Source organism: Phasianus colchicus, chromosome 19 (assembly GCF_987193195.1).
Source record: "Phasianus colchicus chromosome 19, bPhaCol1.hap1.1, whole genome shotgun sequence".
NCBI lineage: Eukaryota > Metazoa > Chordata > Aves > Galliformes > Phasianidae > Phasianus > Phasianus colchicus.
Window position 1 is genome coordinate 10,737,297 of NC_143454.1, and position 24,254 is coordinate 10,761,550.

General features: G+C 48.0%; 1 protein-coding gene across 8 annotated transcripts in view; it reads left to right on the forward strand.

The window, feature by feature from the left end:
* DAB2IP (DAB2 interacting protein) overlaps window positions 1–24,254 on the forward strand; it is a 177,205-nt gene that overhangs the window by 88,482 nt on the left and 64,469 nt on the right. For all 8 annotated transcript variants that reach the window (XM_031601910.2, XM_090121080.1, XM_031601907.2 and 5 more), the window contains one exon: window positions 3,038–3,156. In XM_031601910.2, coding sequence (XP_031457770.2) covers window positions 3,038–3,156 — 119 coding nt within the window. The remainder of the gene's footprint in view (window positions 1–3,037; window positions 3,157–24,254) is intronic.

Consider the following 24,254-nt stretch of genomic DNA (forward strand, 5'->3'; position numbering starts at 1 on the left):
CTTTCCTATCGTGCTCATTGAGTTTGTGGGGGCTTTGATGCCCAGATACTTCCACACAACTGCACAGGTTTGTGTGGGACTGTTCTTGACCAGAATGGTCACCTCCTCTCCACTGAAAGATCTCATCTTGCACAGAAGTTAGGCTGTGTGGTACAGCTGGCAGCTCTGTTTGCTTCCAAGAAGGCATTTCGTTATCTACTTGTGCCCCATGCCTAGAAGGAAGGTGGTAGGGGCCTGGGATTTTTTCCTTGTATTCTAGCAGAACTTGGACAATCATTTGGGCTAAACAAAGGCACGTCTGTACTAAAGGAAGCAGAAACGTTATCCTCATTTGTGCAAACTGCACTGGTTCTGAAGGAGCCCAGAGGGGCTCAGCTCACACACAGCACACAGCAGCCCGCCCTGCTCCGCCCTGCCGGCTGTGGTTGCGGGCGGATGGATGGAGCACTCCAGTGGTTTGCTGCCCTTGTAAGCCTGAAGGGGTTCTTTGGCTCTTCACATTTCTATTTGCTGTCATTAAGTACAGTCTATTAACTTCTTCTCAATGAAACCTTCCAAGTTAGTGTTCTAATTTTTTCTAGTGCTAGGTGCTGCCCACACGTTGGGAGACGCAGTCCTGCCCTAGACAGCTCACAGTATAAACTTAAAAGAATATAAAGAACGTGTAACATGAAGGGCTTCAAGACGTAAATTAATGGAAGTCACAAGAATGCAGCAAGGCTAGAGGAGCAGGCGATGCTCGCAGGGTAGGATTAGCCTCATTCATCTGGAGATCAGAATCAGATGGTCTTTAAAGTCATAAATGAAGAAGAAATGGATGATGCATTTATGATCTCACCAGGAAAGCACGGCAGTCACACCCCAGGTCAGATTCTCTCTCTGTTGTCTTTGTGGCAAGCGATCTCCTCTTTCTATTTTTTTTTTCTTATCCCATCTAGAAATTATGGGAGGCAGTTCCTGGTCTCTGGCACGCACAATGGAGGTGCACAGTATTGCTACAGCATTGTAATTTGTCAGCATTAAAAAGCCTGACATCTCGTTCTCCCAATGAAGCTAGCAATGAAAACTGAAAATGGCAGAGTGTGATCTCCTTCTGGTAGCAATGAATGTAAAAACAATGCGAAACAGAAGGAAAGTAATGTCTTATTGCAACCCTAAATTCTAATTTCCAGATCCTGCACGAATCATCTAACAATTGTTGAGATGAGACGTAGTGAAAGAAAGCGGCGATCGTTTCTCACAGACAGTCGTTGTGGTTTTCCTTCTCAATTCCCTTCCTGAGTTGGGGATTTTAACAAGTCCTCAATAACGCTGTGACCTGGCTGTGCTGCCCTGCTAAGGACTGGCACGTAGGCAGCAACCACTCAGCAATGGCATTAGGGAAATAATGGCCAGGTGCACGTTTTTGTTTTTGTTCTTGGTGCTTTGGCAGGGCTCCTAGCAGGCAGCCAGCAGCCTGACCTGGCCAGGACAGGAGCATGAAGGGCTGATGGCTGAGGATGATGCTGGCTGAGGGCAGAGCACAGCAGAAAACAGCTTGGCAGTGGTCTGAGCACTGGAGGATATCATCCCCAGATGTGCTGTTTCGGAGCTACGTCGATCCCTCTTTCTGCACTTTCTGATGTTTCTCTGTACCATACAAACACCATTCTCTGATGGTGTTTCTTGGGACGGCCTTTGGTGCTGGTTGCATTCTGTTGGTGTGAGATGCAGCAGCCTGCACTGTGCACTGTGCTATGGCAGCGTGCAGGCAGCTCCCAGGGCAGGGCTCAGCTCCCGTGGAGGTGTGTTATGTACCTCACCTGTGGGAGAAGTGGTGCTTAATGAATGCAAAGCACCTCTGGATATCCGCATGTCTGAAATTCCTGCTGCACTTACAGGAACTTCACTTCCACAACAAGTGCCACACAGACCGCCCCAGGGCAGCCCGCAACCCGAGGAGAACAGGATGTGCCCTGTGAATGTGCTGGGTGGGGAAGGAGCATTTAAATAGCACGAACAAATGACAGAATGGATACAAGTCAGGCTGCGATTATCCTCCTGCAAAACATGCGGAGGATATCGGTTATAAAAGGGAGCTGCTAAAGGGCATCTGACCCATGGCCACTGCTGGAGGCTGCCCAGGGCTCGGGGATGGAGGGCACGGCTGCAGAGCTGCCCGTGGGAAGGTGTCCGCTCCTCCCTCCTTCCCATACGTCCGTCAAAATCAGTGCTTTTTGCAGCGGATATCTCACTCCCTCTCCTGGGGACGGAATGGAGGGGATACGTGCGGGCCGTCAGTGCTGTCCTGGGGATCGGCCTCATTTGCTGCCCGGGTTTGACAGCGCATGAAGGGATGCCGCTTTCGGCTCCGCTGCCAAAGCCCTACTTTGTTCGCAGCGCCGCCCGCTCTGCCCGCCGTGCCTGACCCACGCAGGCTGTTCTCTGCTGTAAACGCTGGACGCCACAGCAGTGTTATCTTTTTATTGCCTTATTTAGCCAAGAGATTAAATGTAACGCTCAGGTTACATCGGACATTAACTCCTAACAAAAAAAAACAAAAACCAAAAAAACCAACACAGCTGCGGGATTTCCCATTAAACGTTTCGCGGCGGCGTTGTAGCGGAGCAATGCGGGATCCGTGACTCCATGACTCGCCCTCCCGCACAGAAAGCAGTGCGGTGCTCCTCCCGCACAGGTGCCGCCCGCCGCTCCCGGAGACGCGCACTGCGGGGCTGCGCGGGTACCGACCGCACCCGGGGCCGAGCGTGCCGGCGGGGAGGGGGGGGGTTCGGCCGGGCGGGAAGTTGTTGCCCAGGGCGGGTGGTGCAGGCGGTCCGACCTCCCCCTGCTCCCCCCCCGGTGCGCTCGTCTCGTCTCTCCGACAGGATTTTGATGTGAGCCGATGGTTGCCACGGTAACGGCGGCCCCGGAGCCCCGCGCCGCCGCAGCGCCCGGCCGGGCTGAGCACGGGGCGCAGAGCGCGGGGATCGCAGCCGGGCAGCAGGCCGGGGCTCCGGCTTGTCTTAATATTTAGTATTCTTGTCTCACCCCGCAGGGGTTCCTCAGCCGTCGGCTTAAAGGCTCCATCAAAAGGACAAAGAGCCAACCGAAGCTCGATAGGAACAGCAGCTTCCGGCACATCTTACCTGGCTTCAGGAGTGTGGACAATGAGAGGTGAGCAGCCGTTCCTCGGGATGGGATGGGATGGGATGGGATGGGATGGGATGGGATGGGCACGCCGCTTTTTGCAGCCTTTGTTAATTAACCCTGTGTCATCTTATTGGGAGCAACAGCACATCTGTGATAGAGGTAGACTTGCTTAATTGCATTAGGTGTCATTTTAATGCATTGGCAAGCACACAGTGCGAGCCCTCCCTTTTTAGGTTGAGTAGAATGGGCTGAGGTGCCCATCTGATGGGCTTTCCTCTCCCCACTACACCCGAAGTTGTTGCTCTGGCACAGGCAGAGCATGGAGATGTAGCAGCCGCCGAGCGCTGCGGGCATGGGAAGGAGGGAGGGAGCAGCTCCGGCTCAGCCCTTGTATGGACAATAACAGCCGTGATGTCCCCAGATCCCTTTCCTTTTCCACGCTGGCACTCCTGTGCAGCCCTGTGTCTCTGCTCCTGGGCAGCCCATGGCAGGGAGCCCTGCTGTGTAGGTTGGCTGGCGGTGGAGCAAACTGCACACAAAATAAAGGGGGAAACGAGACCTGGTGGTTATTTTCCAGCTCGGTTAGAAGGTGAAGCTCGGCAGTGGGTTTGTGTGTGTACATTTCTGTGGGTGCATGAGTGAGAGCCACACATCTCTGGATGAACTTATGTGTGAATGCACGATGCAGAGCGAGGGCAGGTTTGGTTTGATGGGCCCCACTGCCAGCAGCACACAGAGTGTTGCTTCCAGGAGGAAGGTCCTGAGGTCTCATATGAATCTATTTAGAGAATGACATACAGGTATGGAAGTGCCAGAAAAGCTCTGTCTGAAAAGTATGGCAAATCAGGCATACATGGACGTGATCATTTTGTAGCAGTGGGATTATAAAATATCAGGACAGCACTGTAGGACCCACTGAGCACACGTTTCGCTTTCAGACATAGCCAGAACAACTTCTTCCTTTTAACCATCCTCATACACTGGAGGGGCCGGGAGCTGCTGAATGTTTCTGAAATCTGGGTTTTTCTTTAGACGAACTGAGCTTTTTCCTTCTGGATTTAGCAAGTGAAAGGATTGTGCTGGTCAGTGCAGGGAAACATTGCAGAGGCAGAGTCACAATTCCGCGCTGCAGTTTTCACGGCTGCTCCAAGCAGGGCAGTGTGTTCCACACGGAGGACGAGTGAGGGCAGCCGGGATCTGCCCAGGGCTGCTGGGCGCCCCGAGGTGGGCACAAAGGGGGCACGCAGGGCAGTGTTTTCTCTCTCTGCAGATGAGTTTTGTTTCATTCTGCAAACTGGCAGTGTAGGACATGGGAATGAACTGCTTTGGCCAGCTCTGAAGCCAAAGTCATTTTCCTAAATTAAGTCTGTGATTTCCCTCCTCTCCCTGAACAAGAGCCCTGCCACATGCTGGGCAGTGTCCTTCCTGACAGAGTGCATTTACCACAACTTTTCCCTAAAGGAATTCGATGAGTGGCTGTAGTGCATTTTCAGCATAGTGATTAAAATGTGGATTAGAGGAGCGGTAGCATTTGTCAGCCTTGAACAAACCTTAAGGATTTGCTTATCTGAGTATTCAGAAACTGGAAACGAAGGGCTTCAGGTATCACTCAGGCTTCATCTGTGATCCGCAGACACGCCGCCGTCTGCAGGGAGCCGTCTGATGCTCTGTAGATTCTGGCACTGAGCTTTCGGCCCCCAGCTTTCCCAGCACTGTCAGGTCAGTGGGACTGAGCGGGTTTCCTTCTGCAAAAATCCTTGGCTGTAGATACGGCTCTGGGAGAGGTGAAAGAAAGCAGCAGTTGGGCTTCTCAGTGACACACCTATGGCTTGGTTACGGAGATCATTCTGTCTTCCTGAACATTCCCGTGTCGATTAAAATGCATGATGCATGCAGCTCTGTGTATGAAGGGGCTTGAATCTGTATCACTTCCTTATCTCTCCTGAAATCGAAGAAATGCTTCAAAGAAGCATTTGCTATCAGCATTGCTTCCTAAATATTTGATTCCTGACTCCATCTTGTATTGAAGCTGACTGCTCGCAAACTCCTGCTTTTCTCATGGAAGTAACCATTGTAACAACATTCTGTTCTGGAACTTGGCAGAATTTTTGCAAGAGATGCCATAGCACAAATGAATTGTGCAATAAATGCAGACAAAGCCCTTGAGGTTAAGTATTGAGCTATAGTTGTACTAGATCACAAACGATTGTTACCTGGGTTTGGCATATCTGTACTGGTGCTGTGTAATATCTCCTCGTATCTTCATTTTCATGTCCTGTTCATCCTGCTGTGCATAGCAAGAGTGTATAAATACACCAAGTGTGCACAGAGGTGTGCAGACAACCAATGAGGTGGATGTGGCATGTATGTAGAGAATATAAACGTACCTGTGTTTGATAAATATACAATTTAAATTCATCATGTCAATTTGAAATGGCACATGATTACAGTGAGGAATTTGTACAGTGTGAGTTTTATAGCAATGCAAAACAAGGAAATATCTGTAAACAGAAATGTCGCAGGACATCTTTGCAGCACTTCCAGATCGCCCTGCTGTCTGTGTGTCAGTCTGTGCTCCAAGCTCACAGCAGCACAAAGGGATCAGGCAGCTTCCCAGCAGAACCTCGCCGAGCTGCTCTACAGAGCGAGTCCTGCAGCTGGCAGCTCTGCCGTGTGTGGGGCTCATCTACAGAGCTGCTGTGCTATTTGCTGGGGTCCCACTGCGGTCTGCTGGGTGCACGTGTGGTCTGAGCAGCTCCGGGAAGTCCGACAGTGCCGCCAAGGAGAACCCTGGGCAACTTCCTTTTGTCTGTAGAGAACATCTGAGAAATTGTCCGAGGGCACGTTAGAAGAACGCACTGATTGCAGTCAGACAGAGCTTATGTTTGTAGGACAGGCGTGGTTGTGTCTCATGGCATCTGATTTTCACACTGATTGAGAGGAGATTGATTGAAAGAGGTGGAATAAGAGGTTGGTGCTGCCTTCAAGTGATGCGGAGCTCACGCGGTGCGGCCGGACATCTCTCCATCCTTTCACACACTGATGTTCTTCTTGGAGCCTTGTAACAGCAGCAGGGTACGGTGACTGAATAGAAGCAGTATCACAGCAAGTACTGCTAGGGTCTGGTATGAGAGCTGTGTTCATCTGGTACAACCCATTGGTATAAATGTGGGATTGCAAGGAGGACTGCAGGATGAGCCTTTTGCGTTTTGTTTGCAGGCACTTGTTAGAGCTAGAAAAGGGTTCTGTTAAAGAGGCTTTTTGCTGCCAGCGTGTCCCGCATCCTGACTTATCACAGCAGCTAACGAAGTTTTTATCATGGAGCGCTGAATGTTTGTCTTTGTAGGGGCCTCTCTGGAATCAGCCACAAATCAAACATTTGGCAGATGGGTTGTCCTTAATTGGACCCACATTTCTGCTACGGAATAGGGGTTGGAGCAAGTTCCTGGGTTGGGCTCTGGGCACACATTGCAGGCCTGGAGAACTGGGAGAATGTTATTCTGCTGCACTTGTTAATTGTGGTGTTTGGGCATTTGGATTGGTACATCAGTGCTGAGAGGAGAGGGACACAGAGTCACTTTATGGGATGAAAGATGGGCACTCCGTGTAACTCATTATTCTGATGTAATCCTGATGCTGATGGCTCCTAAGGACGCCTTTCCTCAGCGTGCTGTGTTCCTTCAGAGCTAAGGGACACTCAATTAGTAACATTTGGGATTATTTTGCAAGTTTTTGTGTTGGTTGTTGTTTGCATAATTCCAGAAGATAACATTCCATTTATGGCTTTTTTCTTGGCACTACAAAAAATCTGAGCATATGGTGGATTGTTAAATGAGCCTCAGCCTGGGAAGGGCTGCAGCCATGCTTTGGTAGCACCATGGCCATGACTCTTACTCACTCTTTCAACTATTCAATTCTTATGCCACCACAATTTTTTCCTTGTAACCCACAGAGAGAAGAGAAAGCAGACAAGTCACATACTGCAGCACATTTAACTCCTGATGCAGCACCAATGCAGTCTGCTCAATGGGTTCCAAACATTTGTAAAGTTTATTCTGAAGCAATAGGAGAGCATTAAGAACTTCTGGATATCTGTACTCATGCAGTAAAGTTAATTTGTGGGTTCTTGTCAAGTCTGATTATCATTTAGTTATTCCCAACAAACCTGATAGGCCAAATATTTTTAGTCATGATGAAGCTGGTTGCCAAGAATAGGGTGGCTGCTGCATTCCGGGGCATGCAGAAGTGGCTTTGTTTCCTCTGGGAAGAGGAATGGCCCCCACACAGCCATGCATGGAGCTTGGGGCCGCTTCTGGCTCCTTAGCTGAATGGCATTGGCTGTGAAGTGTTCCAAGCAGGAAGAGTTAGAACAGCAGGTGCAAGGTGGAGGTTTTTTGTGATAATGCAGATATTCTGAGGAAGCACCACCAAGTTTGTACACAGAAACCATTCTGTGCCATCAGCCATACCTGGAAAGCAAAATGTGATGTGTTGCGAAGTGGAGCAGGAGCTTCCAGCATCTGTGCTATGGTGCAGAGGTCTGTTCTCAGTCCACCTCACCACCAGCAAACAAGTGCAGCTCTGGTGATGGGGAATGGGCTGAGGAGTGCTGCCCACACAGAGTTCTGCATTTCTGTCAAGGCAACCTTGGCTGGGAATGTGCAAATCAACCTTTAAATGGGATTCCTTGGCAAGTATTTCTTGAACCAGAAAGTTAATTACTGATCCCCATTTAATGGCTATGTTTGGAAGCTACAGTGAAAGCAGAACTGCTCCGAAGGAGAGATGCAGGAGGAAATTATCCCTTTTCCACACAACCCGTTACGTTGCTCATCGTCTTCTTCACAGTTACAGGACTTCAGGAACCAGCATTCAAATCATTTTAAAGGGATAATGCTCTGAATGGTGAGGGGATTTTGGAGTTTTCTTTTGGCATTGACATAAAAACAAATAGTCCTTTTTATGGAAGAAGGGGTAATACTCAGTGTTGTAAGAATAAGGTCCAGGCTGTGGGCCCTTCGTGTTTCTCTGCTTCTTGGCTTCCCAGCTGCTGAAACAGCCCCACATGGTGCCCCACAGGGGTGCAGCTCAGACTGACTCAATTGGAGTCACGTAGCAAAATTATAAAATCCTTCCTACTTAGGCGTCTGCGGCACTACCGGGATAATTGGCTTCATCCATCTTACAATTAGCTTGCAAAAATATGTTTTGCATTCCTGACCTTTTCTCTATAAGCAAGGCCATTGTTTCACTGTCCTGCTTAATTACAAAATATAGTGCTGTGCGGCGGTACAGATGACATCGTTGTATCGTCGGCTCTAATTTGATGAGACATCATAATGGGGAGTTTTCATACCGAGGGCACCGAATTCGTGTAGCGTGAAGCCGCATTTCTCTAAACCTACTAAATAAGGAGAAGTTAATTTTATGCTCCATCTTTTTGACGTTTGTAATCAAAGCATTGTATTGCAGCTGCAGATGGTTAGCATTTGAAGAATGTTTGGCAAACACGTACAGCGGGAAGGCATTGTTTCTGCAGCGGAGATCAGGTTGGTTAATGGACAGGAGGACGCTTTCTTTCCTTTCTCCATCCCCGCAGCCTGCAGGGATGCTGTTGGCCGTTGTTGGTGGAGGTGTTGGTGTGGGGCAGCAGTGTCCCCAGGGCAGCAGTTCTGCTCAGAGCCCTTTGGCACCGCCTCTGAGCCGGGGAGCAGCTGAGCTGCTGCGCTCCGATATTCTTCAGATGGAAGACAGAGGCTGCCACGGCACTGCAGTAACATTTTGTTTCTGCACAGACCGTTTATTCTGACTTTGCCCTGTTGGGATTTTCGTCTGCATGAATTTCCGTGCAATTACATTAGTGTTACTCTCCATGTCAATAAACTTGAAGAAAAAAAAAAAATGCCATCAGTACAGCTTTTATACCAGAAAAGGCTTTGTGATGGTTCTAGACTCTTCTGTTTTTTGGTTGTTGTTTTTTTTTTTTTTCATTATTATCTGTTTTAAGTAAAATTAAGATATTTCCATCCCCGGCTTAAACGTTCTGGCACACAGTGCAAAGTGCCCTTGATGGCAGCACTCCTTGCAGACCAACAGAGTGGGCTGCTGTCCCTGCCTGCACTCCCAGCCGCAGAGCCATCTGAGCGGGGCAGCAGGCTGATTCAATGGGAAATTATTTTGGGGGGTGGGTTTCTGTTTGATCAGACCAGTGAACCAAGTCAGGGAACTGCAGGTTAATGGGAAGGTGGCAGAAGAAGCCCTTCCCTGTCAGGGGCAGCATGCAGTGGCATTAATTAGTGCTGGTACCAACCTGTGCTTCAGCCCATGTCCCCAGCACTGGTGGAGTCTGGGAGGGCTTCTGCCTGGCTTCTGCTTCAGTCTCCATCTTTCACAGTGGAATTTCCCATCTCAGGAAAGTTGCCTTGCTGGATGCATCACATTTTTGTGTCCTGTACTCTGTTTTTTCTATTGGTAACCAGTAGTAGATGTCTGTCGGGAGGAGGAAATGTTCAAAAAGAAGCTTGGCTCTGTTCTTCATTGAAGCTCTGCAAGGCCTTGGTTGGAAGGTCTGTGTGAGGGGCAAAGACCGCTGTAAGAGTGCATCCAGCAGCTGAGGTGGGCAAGGTTTTCAAGCCTTTGTTCCGAGTGCTGGAGGACGCAGATGTTTGACATGTATATCTTGTTATCCAATTTCACATTGCAGTGGTGGTGCACAGAAACGCGCTGATTGTAGCTGGAGGCAGCCCGTGCACTGAGCTCGCTGCCAGCGTCGGTTGTACAGAGCATGGGCTGTAATGATGTTCGAGACTTGTGAATATGAAATAACTCTGTCAGGTTCATCCATCAACCGCGAGGAGAGAAAAAAACAGCACAGAAAAATGTGTTCCTCTGTCCTTCCTCCTCCCGCACCCTTTGATAATGCCTTGCAACATGGAGCGCCTTCTGAAATTATTATTAGGGAGATTTCAAGTGCATTGTTCACTCGTGGGTGTCTTCTTACGATGCTGATGTTTGGTCTTGTTTACCTCACTGCCAGTGTTGAGAATTGTCATTTTCAGTACAACTGCAGAACATCTCACTTACTTATGTTACTTATGCTCTCAACTGCAAAATTCGGGTCAGGTGTGATGAAAAGAAAGAAGAGTTCATTTTAATTGAACTAAGGCAGTGCATTTTAGCTAGAATTAAAGTGTAATTTGTTTAAAAAAAACACTTAACTGATTTGAATTAAAGCCAGAAATATGAAGTTGGCTTTAATCCACGCGTGTTACATAAGCAGTTCTGTGAGATAGGGATGTGCCATGTGTTGTACGTGATGGATGGCATGCAGGAGAGAGGCATTTGTTCACAAAATGATGCCAAGGTGTTAGCAGGTATAGAGCCACAGGTATTACATCAGGCTGTCCCCTTTGTTCACATTTACAAATGTCTCTGGGATTTTGCTGGCCCTGCACAATAACCCCCATGCTCTGCTGCTGGTACATGAGAGATTGCACACATCCCCTATTTGAAGTGTTCAGTGCTTCTTCCCCATAGGAGTCCCTCTGCAAAGTAGTCCTGCGGTAGTTACCAAATGATTTACATAACTCTTACCTTGAATAATTAATATTTTGCCGTCCTTGCTGTGCAGGGAGCTTTGTTCCATTATGGATGTGTCGCTATATAGTACCACTCTAACTGACACATACATAAAAATATACATATACATAAAATAGAAAGATTGATCTATATTTCAGGCAAGGTGAGAACAACATTTTAAAAGACCACAGTGCTTCTGAGCAGTGCCATGAAGGGCTGTGGGCTGCGGGCAGCAGATCAGCCTCCTTCCAGCAAGGCAGTAACAGCCCCGTGCTGCTGCCCCGTGTCACACCTGGGCAATCCTGGTGCTGCGTGGATCACAGGGTTTGCTTTAGGACTGTTGCACAGGGGAAGGGCCATGGGCAGTACAGCATTTCTCCTACACAGCATGTTCTGGAGCAATAGAGAAGACTGAGGTGGCTGCTCATGAGCAGTCCTTTGTTGTAACTTTTCTCTTTTCAGAATGCCAGCTTTGCATGCTTTTAAAATCCCATTGCAGCAGTTTTTATTTCTTCTGCCATGTGCTGAAATGCTTACATTAACTCCATACCTTAACAGTTCTAATTGCTGACGGGGCGCTGCTCATGATGAGTCCACAGCCTGGCTGTTCACTGTACCTTTCATTAACGCTCCAAGTCATCATGGAAGCATTTGTGTGGTGCCAGGGTGGGCGAGCACAGGGGCTTTGGCCAACAAACTGCTGAGGGCAGCACCATGCAGCTGCAGGCATTGGGTTCCAGTGGCACCACAGAGCGCTGCCCAGGGGCGTCCCATTGCACAGCACAACTGCAGAAGCTCTGCACGGAACCTCAGAGTCATCCAGAATTAATTATTCACTGATCATCGCTCAGACTTTACGGATTAGGAGCAGGGAGGAGGGTTGGCGGGGGTGGAGAGAAGATAGAGCAATTTGGATTGCAATTAGTATTTCATTTCTTTCCTTATTCCCTGTTCGCTTAAATTGGAGATTGCATGTTAGAACCAAGCGAGGATTGATATCCCAGCAGTGAAAGTTCCCTGTGCACCAGGAGGCAGCAAATCCACTGCAGCCTGTAAGCTTCCCAGAGAGACAAAACACTTCACTTGGTTTGAGGAGCTGAAATGTTAGAGGAGCCAGTTTTGCTTAGGTAATGTTTGAAGGGAACAGATGTGCCCAGTCTGCCAAAGCAGGAGAACTTTACCAGTGATATCCTGCTGTTATGAGAAGAACATTCAGATATTGTCTCTCTGCATCCATCACCCCAGTTTGATTCTCCCCAGTTTGAGCTGCACAGCAGCAGGTGTGCTGGGTCCTGCAGCCTGGCTGTGCAGTCCTGTAGCAGCCTGTGTAACCCCAACCAGCTGGGCTGCCGAGTCGTAGAGAATGTAATTTTAAGTTTAGTCATTACAGAAACGTTAGCCAAGAGTTGAAAGTCTGCTTTACCGGTGAGATTGTGTCTAATGCGAAACCTCAAGGGGTTTTTGTGATTACACCAGTAACCACAGTCTGGGTCACACTTTGCAATAATTATCTCGATGTCTGAGAGGTTGTTAGAAAGTCCCTGGAGGAAGGGGCCCAGATGCATTGCAAAAGAATTTAGAGGTCTATGCTGGCAAACTTTCAGCACTTAGAGATTTATTTAAGTTAGCTCTTTTAATTGCTTTCTTGCATCCCTGTTCTATTCTAAGCTCTATGAGCTGTCTAGGGAAGAAAGTCTAGCTACCATTAATCTCCTCAATCCTGCTGCCTTTAACTAGGTACTTCTGGCTTCATTTACACAGGCATTTGAACCCTGCAGAATGGCTCATAATTGTGATTCAGTTTTGACATGTTCTGGGAGAACATGTAACTTAGGAGAAGTCATCAGCTGACTTCTGTGCATGATTTTTTTTTTTAACTCCCATCTCTTAGTTGATCTCTGTATAACACAGCTGCTTCCCTGGGCTGCTGGCAGCTTCCTTGATATGTATTCATAAAGTAGTTCTAAGTCCTCAAATGAAACCTGCAAGAAAAGGGCAAGGAGTTATTTGTCTTTGTTTTGTTCTCATGGCCCTCGTGTTCCCATCCCAACACGCACCTGGAGCTCTCTGTCTGGATGCCTTCATACCTACAGTGCGCAGCAAGGCAGGGTGTATCGCCCTCCCCAGATAAAGCCATTTGTATTGAGGCTGTTACTCCCCTCATTAGTTTCAGTTCCAGCCCTCTCAGGGAGGCAGAGCCCCTGCATACCCCTCAGTGACAGCAAGTGCTGTGGTGGCAGGGAGTGAGGAAGCAGTGACAGCAGCACTGAGCAGAGCACAGCCCAGTGCTGCCTGCTGCCTGCTGCTGCTTCCCGACTGCAGTGCGTGGTTCTCTCCCGTAAACGCTCCAGGTCTCATTGCCATACAATACAAAGCCAGCTTTAGTCCTGGGAATAATTGTTTTCAATTATATTTTGTATCAATGAGTGCCGCAGATACAGTCAGATATATGATACATAATTTAGAGCAGTAATATTTTTAAATCTATTGTTAGTTGCCTTTCATCTTTGTTATCTATTCCTTGCCAGTAAGTAGGCAGTTTTTTCCTTATTTCACTGTGCATTACTTTGCAAAGAGGACATCTGCCCACCAGCCCCACGTCCCCCCAAGCCCACAGCCCCGTGCCCCCACCCTCAGCCCAGCCTCCCTTCCATCCTTATCCCTCATTGCCTCAGAGGAACATATCTTTGTGTTGAAATGAAGCGATAGAGAGCCGGCGTTACACGGAGGAATGAGTTATGAAATAATGGGGCTAATAAGCATGTAGAATGCCACGACTGTCCAAGTGCAGTCTGCGAGCAGCAGCTGCTGCAGATACACTCAGGTTATCAGCGTGCGGCTATTTTGTGCTGAGAGGGCTGAGGTGTAATGAGAGTTCCTGCATCACGGGAACTCTTGACAATGAATAGTGACATTTTCCAATAACAACTTTCAGAAATGAAGCAGCCCTGTGCAGCAACTGCTGACAGCCTGCCTGGGGAAAGCCCCTGCCTGCCCTCCCCCTGCACAGCAATGGGCTGCCGCTCTGCCCCCCGCCCTGCGCCCACCACCCCGCTGTGTTCCAGACCAGCACATCCCCTCTGCTCCTGGCTCCGGTGCTTCCACATGGGTGAGAACAGCGTGTCCACATCTTCAGGAGCACAGGGGTGCTGTATCACCTGCATCCCGGGCACTTCTGTCTCCTCCGGTGTGTGTGATAGAAGCACAGACTTGTCACCAAGAAGCTGGGAATGTGTCACTCAGCTCTGTGAGTTGTTTTCCTGGCCACACTCCTCCTCTTGTATCTTTTTCTTACTACAAACGTCAGTGCATAAAGAAGGTAGGATTGAGTTTGGGTTGTGTTCTTGAGAATATCAGTTAAATTTATCGGAGAAATTGAGCCCTCCTAATTGTGTTCATGCTGATAACTGTATAAAATACAAATAAATTGTCAAAACCTATTGCATGATAGAGATCAGGGCGGGCCCATTGATTCAAAAAGTGATTAGTAAACACCCTAATAAACATCGCGAGATGGCTTTGCAGCTATTCCTGAGACTAATTGCTGGAGAAAAAAGGAATAATTAAAAATGCAAACATTTGTGGAGGTGAAGCCGGGCTGTTTTGTCCAGGGGTCTTGTTACCATCTGTATCCAAAAGTGCACAGGAAAATGTTTCTCTCAGCTGGGCACCCAGCTTGGTTGTTCTGGGGTCAAGGAGCTCCTCATCAATAAGTTTGCCAAGAAATTGAGCCTTTTTGTTACAATCACAAGCCGATGTCTGTTCCTGAGCTGTAACAAGCTGAGAATCCGCTCCATGGTAAACTGTGATACATGCAAACAAACCAAGGAATTGGGATGTAACATGCATTGGGGAAGTCTGCTTTCTGCAGCTCTTGTAGCTGGTATTCCCTGCTACAGGAGCTCCTGCTGCTCAATTTAGTAACATGTATGTCTGATTTTCCATTTTCTAGAGGGTGTGGGAGGGGACGTGTTTGGCTTTGCTGTGCACTGAGGGGCTCTTTGCTGTGACTGTGCTCCCCAAAGACCCATGGAGGCGGTGACTTTCCCCGAGCCCACAGTGTCTATCACCATCCCTGCACCTCTGCATGCAGGGGAGTGGTTTTCCACGGCAATTGGTAGTTACAGCCCTCATTTCAAACAACACGAAAATAAAGCAGACTGCATCCAAACGCGCTCCCACTCCGGAGTCTGCAGATGGGCAGCACTTGGGCTCCTGCTTGAATAATCACTGCTGCTAAATATAGAGTGGAGCCGCGGGCCGGGCTGTGCTGTGAGGCTCCAGCACTCATCCCAGCACAGCAGAGCATTATTCCTCCATTGTGATCCCAGGCTCGTCGCTGCTTTGCATCCCATTCCCATTCTGCACCGCTGCCCCCCTCTCTTCCCGTGCTGAGGGACGGTGATGGAGGGAGTGCCTGAACGGAAACTCCTTTCATAGCCAAGACATGATTGTTACTTATTTCTTTTATTTTCGGTTAATATGACTGCAGTACAAATGGGGCCTTAATGCCTAAGGGCCTTGCGTTTTTGGAGTAATTCCTTATGACGCGTGTCAGGCTCTGTTTTATTCAGGTGGGTGGTATGATATTAAACAACAAAGCAAGCTTGCAGTTCCCTGCGTCGTATTTATGTGCATGCTCTGGCACAGAGGTGCTTATCAGTGGAATGCCATACCCAGGCAGCTATACCTAGTTTGAAATGCTTTGCAAGTGCCAGGTGGGCATTCAGATCCATCCTCACACCAGCATCCCTCCTTCCATCCCCTTGGGCTGGGCCAAGTGGGGCTGTGGGAGACGTTCCTTAAGTAATGCTCCAGACAAACGCTTCTGTCTGAATGGAATATTGATTTTCTAATTGCTGTGCTGCTGTTAAATGAATCGTTACTGGAGAGCAGAGGGAAAGCAAACTCAAGTGCATAGCAAGCGAGCTTTGGCTTGTCTGCTAAACACACTCAGGGTGTTAATGTGTGAAACTCAACGAATGGAGTGAGGCGGAGTTGTTTGTACCACGCAGATGGACTGACCCTCACAGAGCCCCCCCAGCCCTCAGTGTCAAGCCATCACCACGCAGCTGGGGGAGGACAGACGGCCCCGAGGTGGGGCCCATCCCGCACGCCTCCCATGCGGCCCCTGTGTCCCAGACCTGCTCGTCAGACACGGGCGGTGCGAGGGCTTTGTGTTCCCATGGCGCGGTTGGGGCCACAGGAGAGCAGCCAGATGGCCGAGCCCTGCTGAGCTGACAGCCGCGGAGCGGGAGGGTGGGCAGGAGCTGCCGGCGCTGAGGCCTTTAACCCCTCCAGTGGGGTGCAGCTGCGGGATGCGCCCGGCTCCGACTGCCAGCTGAGGCCGGGGGAATTGCTGACCTGGATCTTATCTGGGGGCCCCAGCACATGAAGGATGTGGAGCAGTTCAGATTGGAGAAGAGAATGCTCTGAGGAGATCGCATTGTGGCCTTCCAGTGCTTGAGGGGAGCTTGCAGGGAGAAAGCGTGACTTTTTACATGGTTTCAAAGTGATAGGATGCTATCAGTGCTGCCCAGAGCTGTGGGTGCCCCATCCCTGGAGGTGCCCAAGACCACAGATGGGCAGCCTGGGTTGGGGGACAGGCAGCCCACAGCAGGGGTGGGACTGGGGGGCTGTGAGGTCCTTTCCACCCTCAGCCATTTGATAGATCCATGACTCAGATTGCTTGTCCATCCCCTTTCAGCAGTCCCTAGGAGCCGTAGGAGCAAACTGTCCAACTTCTTGGGACACCAGAAGTAGCTATGAGCTGTACCATATCCAGCCAATAAATGATATATTTTAATTCAGTTTCAGAAAATAGAGCATAGGCGTGTGTTTGACAATACCCTCTTAGCTCAGAAACAGCTTCTTTGTTTTTCCAGAGTTTAAAATGCCAAATCAACTGATTGCTTTTCTTTGAAAACATCTCCCACATAAAATACATACAGTCTTGGTGAACTAAATTGATTTATATTCAACCATTAATAATGTATAGCCCATAATTTGCAGAACAGCGCAGTTAGTTGGGAAATAAGTCCCATTAAGGGGCAAACAGCCTGAATGAGGAGAGGGGTGGTGCTGGCGAAGGCAGCTCTGCAGTTCTCCCAAGTATTGGATGCTCAGTAGTGCTCCAGCAGTTCAGGTCCATGTGTGTGATTTAATTGGGTGCTGTGACCTTCTCCTCTGGGAGGCTTTTCCATCTGCTTCAAAATATTTGAAATTTCTCCTCATGTCTCCGTTGTTCTCTTCTATTACAATTAGGGAAGTTTAGAACACGAGTTAAATGATATTAGGTTTCTTGCAGTTGGTGCGTCATTGGCTGGAATTCAGATCTTGATAATGAGATCGGAGCTCACCTACCTCTCTTTCAGGATTGTAATAAGCTGATGATAGAATAAGCTAGGCATTAGGTAAAATCTGCTGGTTTTTTGGCAAATTAATGAGATGCTGTAACAGATTGTTTCTGACAGAGGATAGTTGGACTATGTGAACAGATTTGAAGCGGTGACGGTGTGAAGCAGGATTGTTATTGTGTTTGGGGCAGAGATAAAACGCTAGTCAAAGTCCAGAGGCAGCTCCCTTTGCTTCATTCTGACACGATGTGTAGTGTTTGGCAGTATTTTCTTGGAACAGAGACACTTAATTGCTGCGGAATCAGGGAAATCTATACTATAAATGTGCATAAACAAGAGGAAGGATCACAACTGAAGCTAAACCCAAGATACCACCAAGTAGGATGATCCTCTAAGTGAGATATGATTCTTTCTCTACTTTTCTTTAGTGCTACTCTACAAACATTAAAAAAACTGTAATTTCAGAGTCACTGCAGATGAGCAGGGTGGGAATCATAGAGGTACAGCAGCAGAAGGAGCAGGGCTAGGACTGTGCTCCACAAGCAGTTCAAAGCAGTGCGGGCACCAGACTGGTGCTGCTTCTCTCTCATATTGGATCTTTGTGAGGCTGCTGCCTCTGCCTACAGCTTGGTGTGTGTTTTTATGGAAATCTCCTGCTCGTATCCCACAATGGGAGTCTGTCAGACACTCAGTAAATGCAGGCAGAGCTACGCAGGGAGGTGTTACAGCAGAGAGAATAGAAACATAGACTTAAACAAATTAAAAAGATGGTAATCAACCAAATGAATTTCATCCTGGAGATAATCAGATGAATACATTTAGAGAGAAAATAATCCCAATTCTCTGAAAACAGTAATTAAAAAAAAATAGTCAGTTTTGGGAATGGCTAACAAGCGAGATTGGAGGCAGGGAGTAGACTGAAGCAATGATCAGCTCAGTTTGGGGTGGTGTCTGATGGGGCCCCGAGGTCCTGTGCAGAGCTCCGCACCGTCAGATTCAGTATTTGGGAAACATCCCCATGTGGGCAAGTTCCTGAGCAGTGAGTGGAACACAGGACACGACCACTTGTGTTTTCTAGGTCAGCTACAAGATAACAGAGGGCGAATTTCATAACTGTGTGTTTAAACAGTGTCAACAAAGGGGAGGTGAAAGAATGTAGGGCGGGTAATTGAGAGATAAACATGGCACAAGGTGGGAGGATGATGGCATCCAAGCGTCAGGAAATGAGCTGGGTACCACCATATATCCGATGGGAGCAGGCTGCCCCGGAGCAGTGAAAGCTCTCCCGTTACTGACAGTGCTTGAGGATGTGCTGGAGGAGGCAAGCGCCCAACAGGTCTCTTCTGCTTTGTGTTAGCATCTGAGGATCCCAGCCAGGGTCCGAGAGCGTGGAGATTTATGGGGGAAGGAGAGACCTAGGGGGAAGAGGGAGGGATGTACTGGTGCCTGTTTTTTAACGTCCTGACTTGGGTGCTGTGATTTGTTCTGTAGCAGACGTTAGCGAGGTGTGTTGTGCTTTGTTCTTCTCTTTGGGTTCTCTCGTGTGAGTCTCAGATGTTGTCTTTCATGGACAAAACTAGAGAGGGGTCTTAACCTCAAAATATCGATTCATGCCAGTATGTTGGATGCTGCAGAGTTTGAGGAGCTTTGGCTTTCCCAAGGTTTGACCCACTGAAGAGGAAGCATTTGGCTAGAGAATAGAACTCGAGGGGAAGAAATAGTATTTGTTTCCCAGAGTAAAACCAGTTCTTTTCAGGGTTTAGTCCACGAAATGGTTGCAGTGCCCAAACCTCATTAGAAGACTTGTCTCTTGGGTTCTGGATGAGCAGATGCATTTTCTTTACCAAATACAGATAAATATTGTGTTCCTAGGAAATGCCCGTCTGATCATAGCATACTGTGGTGTGACATCTGTTTGCACACACGATACTTCATATTGATCTAATTTAATTTTTTATTGAACCTGCCAGTGGATGGATGGATGGATGGATGGATGGATGGATGGACGGATGGATGGATGGATGGATGGATGGATGGATGGGTGGATGGATGGATGGATGAGAAGAACAGTGAACACTGTCAGGAGATTAATTTTGTTCTGTTATCAAAATGCCCACAGAGAGGACAGAGGAGGTTGGAGTTCCTGCAGTTCCTGGAGGATGCCCAGCATGGGCAGTGTCTGCTGAGCCCTGGTGTGCTCAGATGTGCAAATAAACCAGAGTCAGTTTCTGGGATTAGTAATGAACTCAAGATTCTTACATAGTATGTTATGGGGGTTCTGTCGGGTTAAGCCTTCTGCTTATCGCAGTGCCCTTATCTAGTTTTGATCTGCATGCAGAAAAATGTATAAAACCTGAATTAGGAAGAAAGCATCAATAGAAACCACATAAGTTAGCATGCAAATTTGTAAGTGTTAATAAGTACTGTCTTTTCACTCAAACTTTGTATATTTCATTTTAGATTTACATTCCTGGTCTTGCACCTTCTCTGTTGATGGCTCAAAGTCACAGTTTATCTGTTCTTACCTAACAATGGGGAATCGTTGATCTTTTTTATTTTCTTAAGAAGCAAATGGCTGCTTTGTGTTATGTTGGCTTGCAGGCTTGGCAGGAGCACAGGGCTGGGGTCTGGGCAGCAGCTCTGCACCGGCTGCACAGCACCACGCACAGCCATACAGCCCAGCTGCTATTTTTAAAGCCTCCAAGCCTTGTGTGTGCTGGAGACTCCTCGTGGCTTGGATGTATTAAAATGGGACATGTTGTCTAGCAGGTTGCCTCCTACAATATTCAGCATTTGAACCAGACATAGCCCTGTTCATTACAGCTCTCGGGAGAACATTGCTGGCGAGGGGAGCGTCTGGGTGAGGCCCATGCAGTGATCCGAGCTGTGCTGCAGACAGAGGAAATGAGCACAGGGATTAAAGATGGGGAACAAGTGGGATGAGGTCTGCCTTGGAAAAGTGGGCTAACAATTGCCACAAAACCAGTGCTTCCCATTCCTCATCCTTTTCTCCAGGTTGGCAGTCTGAAGGCTGAACAATACTTAAGCACTTAAAACTAATCAAGCTCAAAAGTGGTATTAATTGAATCAGAATTCCATGCTTACAAAATAAATAAATGGTCTGTTTTCCATCTGTATCTGCAACACATTGCTGCTTGCAACTCTTTGTTATAGAAATATGTTTTTAGTCTAGCATATGTTTCCCATCCCCAGCTAATTATCTGCGGCTTCAAGTAGGTGCTCCGGATTAACAAGTGGCTGTCATTTGGGAAGTCGGAGTCGGGAGGAACAGAGTTGCATGGAACCCTTTGTGACCTTGGAATGTAGCAGACATTTTTCTTATATATTTTTTTCTTAAGTTTGGCTTCTTCAAAGGAAGACCTTCAGCCCTTCTCAGACTGAACCATCTCTATAACGCAGTCATTAAAGATTCAGCAGTACCTTTTAAGTCCAAGTTAGGAAATTCAAATTTTTCAATTTAGTGAAGTTGTGTCTCTTTTTCAAGCGCTATACTGCTCATTTTTGAAGGTCTTCCAGGATTTCCAGTGGCTCTTCACTGGGAGAGAGCAAAAGCCAGAATACATTGTTAGAGTTTAAAATCTCAGTGCCACAGGACTGCACATCTTCTATGGCAGAACTGTGTGCAAAGGTACAAATGTCACACAGGCTCAGAAGGAGCCCCTCCAGCAATCAGCACTGCTTCTGCTCTGCTGCTGACGCCCTTTTTGAGCATCACTTGCTTGTTTGTCTCCTGTTTGTTTATTTCTGTGTTTGGGATTGGTCAGAGCTGAAGTCTGTGCTCTCCAAGGGCTTCAAGCTTTTAAATGTTGAAGGTTGAACTTCCCAACCATGCTGAGCTAAACTGCAGTGTGCTTTGAAATCTGCATCAGGATCTCAACTTTGTTAAATGGCCCTTTCTCTATTTAATGTTAGAGGAGGAAAAATGTAAGCCTCTGAGTGGATTCAGAGTCACACTTTAATTAATCATATTTTTACAGCATGCTGCCAGCAACTGTCAGGAACAAGGAGATGCTTCTAATCCAAATTCACAACAAAAAACAAATGCACTAGAGATATCCCCAGCCAACAAACAGACTCATCCTTTAGGAAACAATATCCTTCCTGCAAACCAGGAACCTGCAAACAAAGAAGAGCTGATGCAAAGCAGATCTGCTCCACTCTTTGTCCCAACCAAGCGCAGGACATTTGGAGTGCTGTGAGCTCCAGGGCTGTGCCTGAGCACCCACAGAGCTGTCAGTGATGGAGAGTCATTGGCCAGGAGATAGATTTGGATTTCAGCCTTCCCCAGGGATCAGTCTGGAGAACAGAGGGTGAGGAGCAGGAGCAGGATCTTGGAAAGCTGTGACAAGTTTTGAAATCCCATTGTAGGCTGCAGCAAACTAAAGCAGTCACAGAGCTTTGTGGACGAGGGGTGAGAACATGGCCACATGTGGGCTGCACGTTGCTCAGGATAAGTTTAAAAAACCAGAAAAATCTCTGCAGCAAAGCTCCAGGGACTGAGGCTGAGGCGATGGAGGTGGGAGCTGGGGCTGAGCAGCAGTGCTGGGCGATGGGTCTGAGTCTCCCACAGTCTGAGAAGTGCACAGGCAATGAAAACCGACTCACTTGCCCTTGTGCTGGCTTGGCACACAAGGGAAAAACATTAGCTTGGTAAATGGTGATGTCCATTTCTCTCCAATGGACAGTGTGTGTTTGTCCTGTCTGTACTTTGGGTTGGGAGTTTTTTCTCTCCCAGCTAATTGTCAATGGCTGTTTTGAGGATAGCTCACTGCTCGTTTTTTGGAAAAGGACATTCCTCTGCCTGCTTAGTTTCCTTCTTCCCTTCTTATTGTGAGTAAGGGGGAGCATGAAGCAGCTGAGGAAAAGCAGGGTTTAGGAGAGAGATCTGCAAAAACAGCTGAATACCAATTGTTTATGTACTCTTTAAGACATGATGGGGTCACCTGGGATGCTCTGCTCCATCTGCCCACCTCTGGGACACTGCAAAGCTGCCGTTTCTGAGCCCATCTTCTTCACCTTCTCCTTTCCCCATCACTGTCATTGACCTCTCAGTGTGCTCCAGAAAACATGAGAAATATTTTTTCTCCCTCTTCCTGAGTGGTTTCATATATTATTTATTAATGACATCCAGAGGACACCGTAGTGACAGATCCTGTTACGATGACTGCAGTAAAACTCTGCACTTGGAGCTACTGGCAGCTGATATATTTGTTAGAGACACTCTGGGGTTAAGTCAGTGTAGCTGCAGTCTTCTTTGTCTCATAGGGATATATCTCCAGGAACTTTGAGAAAGTGGTGTGGCAGAGATTAGCTCAAGAACAACACAACAAAGCAGTGGCGGTGATTCAATTGGGAGCAACACAACCAAACAGGGGTTTGTGAGCAGCCCCTGTGGAATGGCTGCAGCTCAGTGCTGGGCAGCCTCAGCCTTCCCCTGGGCCCACAGGGCTGCTGGCACCATGCAGACCTGTGCCCATATACAAAACCATCCTTCACCTGATCCGATTGCCACGTCTGTCTTTTCCCATGAAGCTCTGGTTGAAAGAGATCAGAAACATCCATAAACTTTAAAATCTCACATGGAATTGGAAACCATTGCCTTGCCTTTCAGGTGTATGGATACACGCAAAAGATCCAGGTGACCTTTAGAACGTTTCCTTGTTTTTAAATTAACTCTGAGTTGCACAAAAGTAAATATTTTTTATGTGTTCTGTTTTTGGGATGAGGACAGTTTTCAGTTTTGATTTTTATACCATCTAAGCTATGTACGAGTATCAGTTATGTTTTTCAATCGGTTTCCTTGTTGGAAGAATTCTTCCCATCTGAGTGCCAGTGTCGGCAGTGTCAGCTCCCTTTAGGCATCCCGAGTCTGGCATGCATCACGTTTCCTTGAGCAGCTTTAGCTCAGAGTGCTGAGGAACGTGGTATCCTGATGCTGGAGGGCATTGCTAGGAGCAAGGACAGCTGCTCCTGAAGCTGCTGCCAACGCGGGACTGTGAGAGGAGAAACATGGCCTGGGGCTGTGGGGAACAGGGCTATGGGGTACAGGGCTATGGGGCCAGCAGCCCACAAAGGCTGCAGGGATTTGCCATGAAGTTGCTGGCTGCGTGCTGGGCTCCTGTGTCACTGTCACTGATAGTGCCAAGTCATTGACTTGTGTGGGACCTCTCTGGGCACACTTAAAGCAGTGCATGTTGACAAAACTCTGCGCAGTGCTGCATGCCCTGTGCAGGGTCAGGCTGCGAGGGCCGTGGGGACTTTTCCTGGCAGTCAGATCCGAGTGCAGTTCTGCCCTGCCACTTCTTGGACCTCCTTTGGCTCTGTGGATATCCGTCACAATATTTCTGCATTTAAATTCAGAAGTATTTAAATTCATTATCAGAGTATTTAAATTCATTAGCCTGCGTTGTTAATGGCAGAAAGTCTGGTCAGTTTTTATCTATTATTTCCTGCCAACCGTGTTAAACAACGGGGGCTGAATTTCACAGCTCTCCTGCTGCAGGCGGTGCAGCAGCGCTGGGCCTGGTGCTGTGTGGGGGCTCGGATTGGGGCACACATGGGGCAGAACTGTATCCAAAGGCTGCTCCCAGCAGGAGCAGAAAGGTTTTGTGGGGAAACAAAGATCTGTGCCCCGTCTCAACCAAAGGGATGGGAGAATCCTATCAGTGCCGAGGTGGTGAAGTGCTTCTCTCCAGAAGATGTTAAACTGGTGCCCAAGTGTTTTGTACAGAGGAGAAGTTTAAAAGGCACATTTAGAGCTGAAATGCACCTCTTGAATGAGATTGCTGACAGAAATAAAGGGAATAACAGAATGATGCGTGCGGATGTCTCATGATTTGCAAAACATAAGGTCAGTGCATAAGCAAATGCTGATGTAGGTACTTAAATAAGCGGCCTACTTTTCTGGGATGCTGAATCCATTAAAATCAATGGACGTTCTGCATCTCTGAACAAAATGTCACTTGTTTTGCTCGCTAATTTTAGGTACCCAAATACAGAAACTTTGATCTAAGAGAAAACTGCAGAATTTTTGCCATGCTTCTGGAACACTGAACTGCAGGGCATCCCAACACCGCAATGGGGCCGGGCCTGCAGTGCATCAGAGACCCATGGTGATGGAGAGGGAGGGACAGCAGAGGGTACAGCCCATGGAGCTGCCAGGAGCTG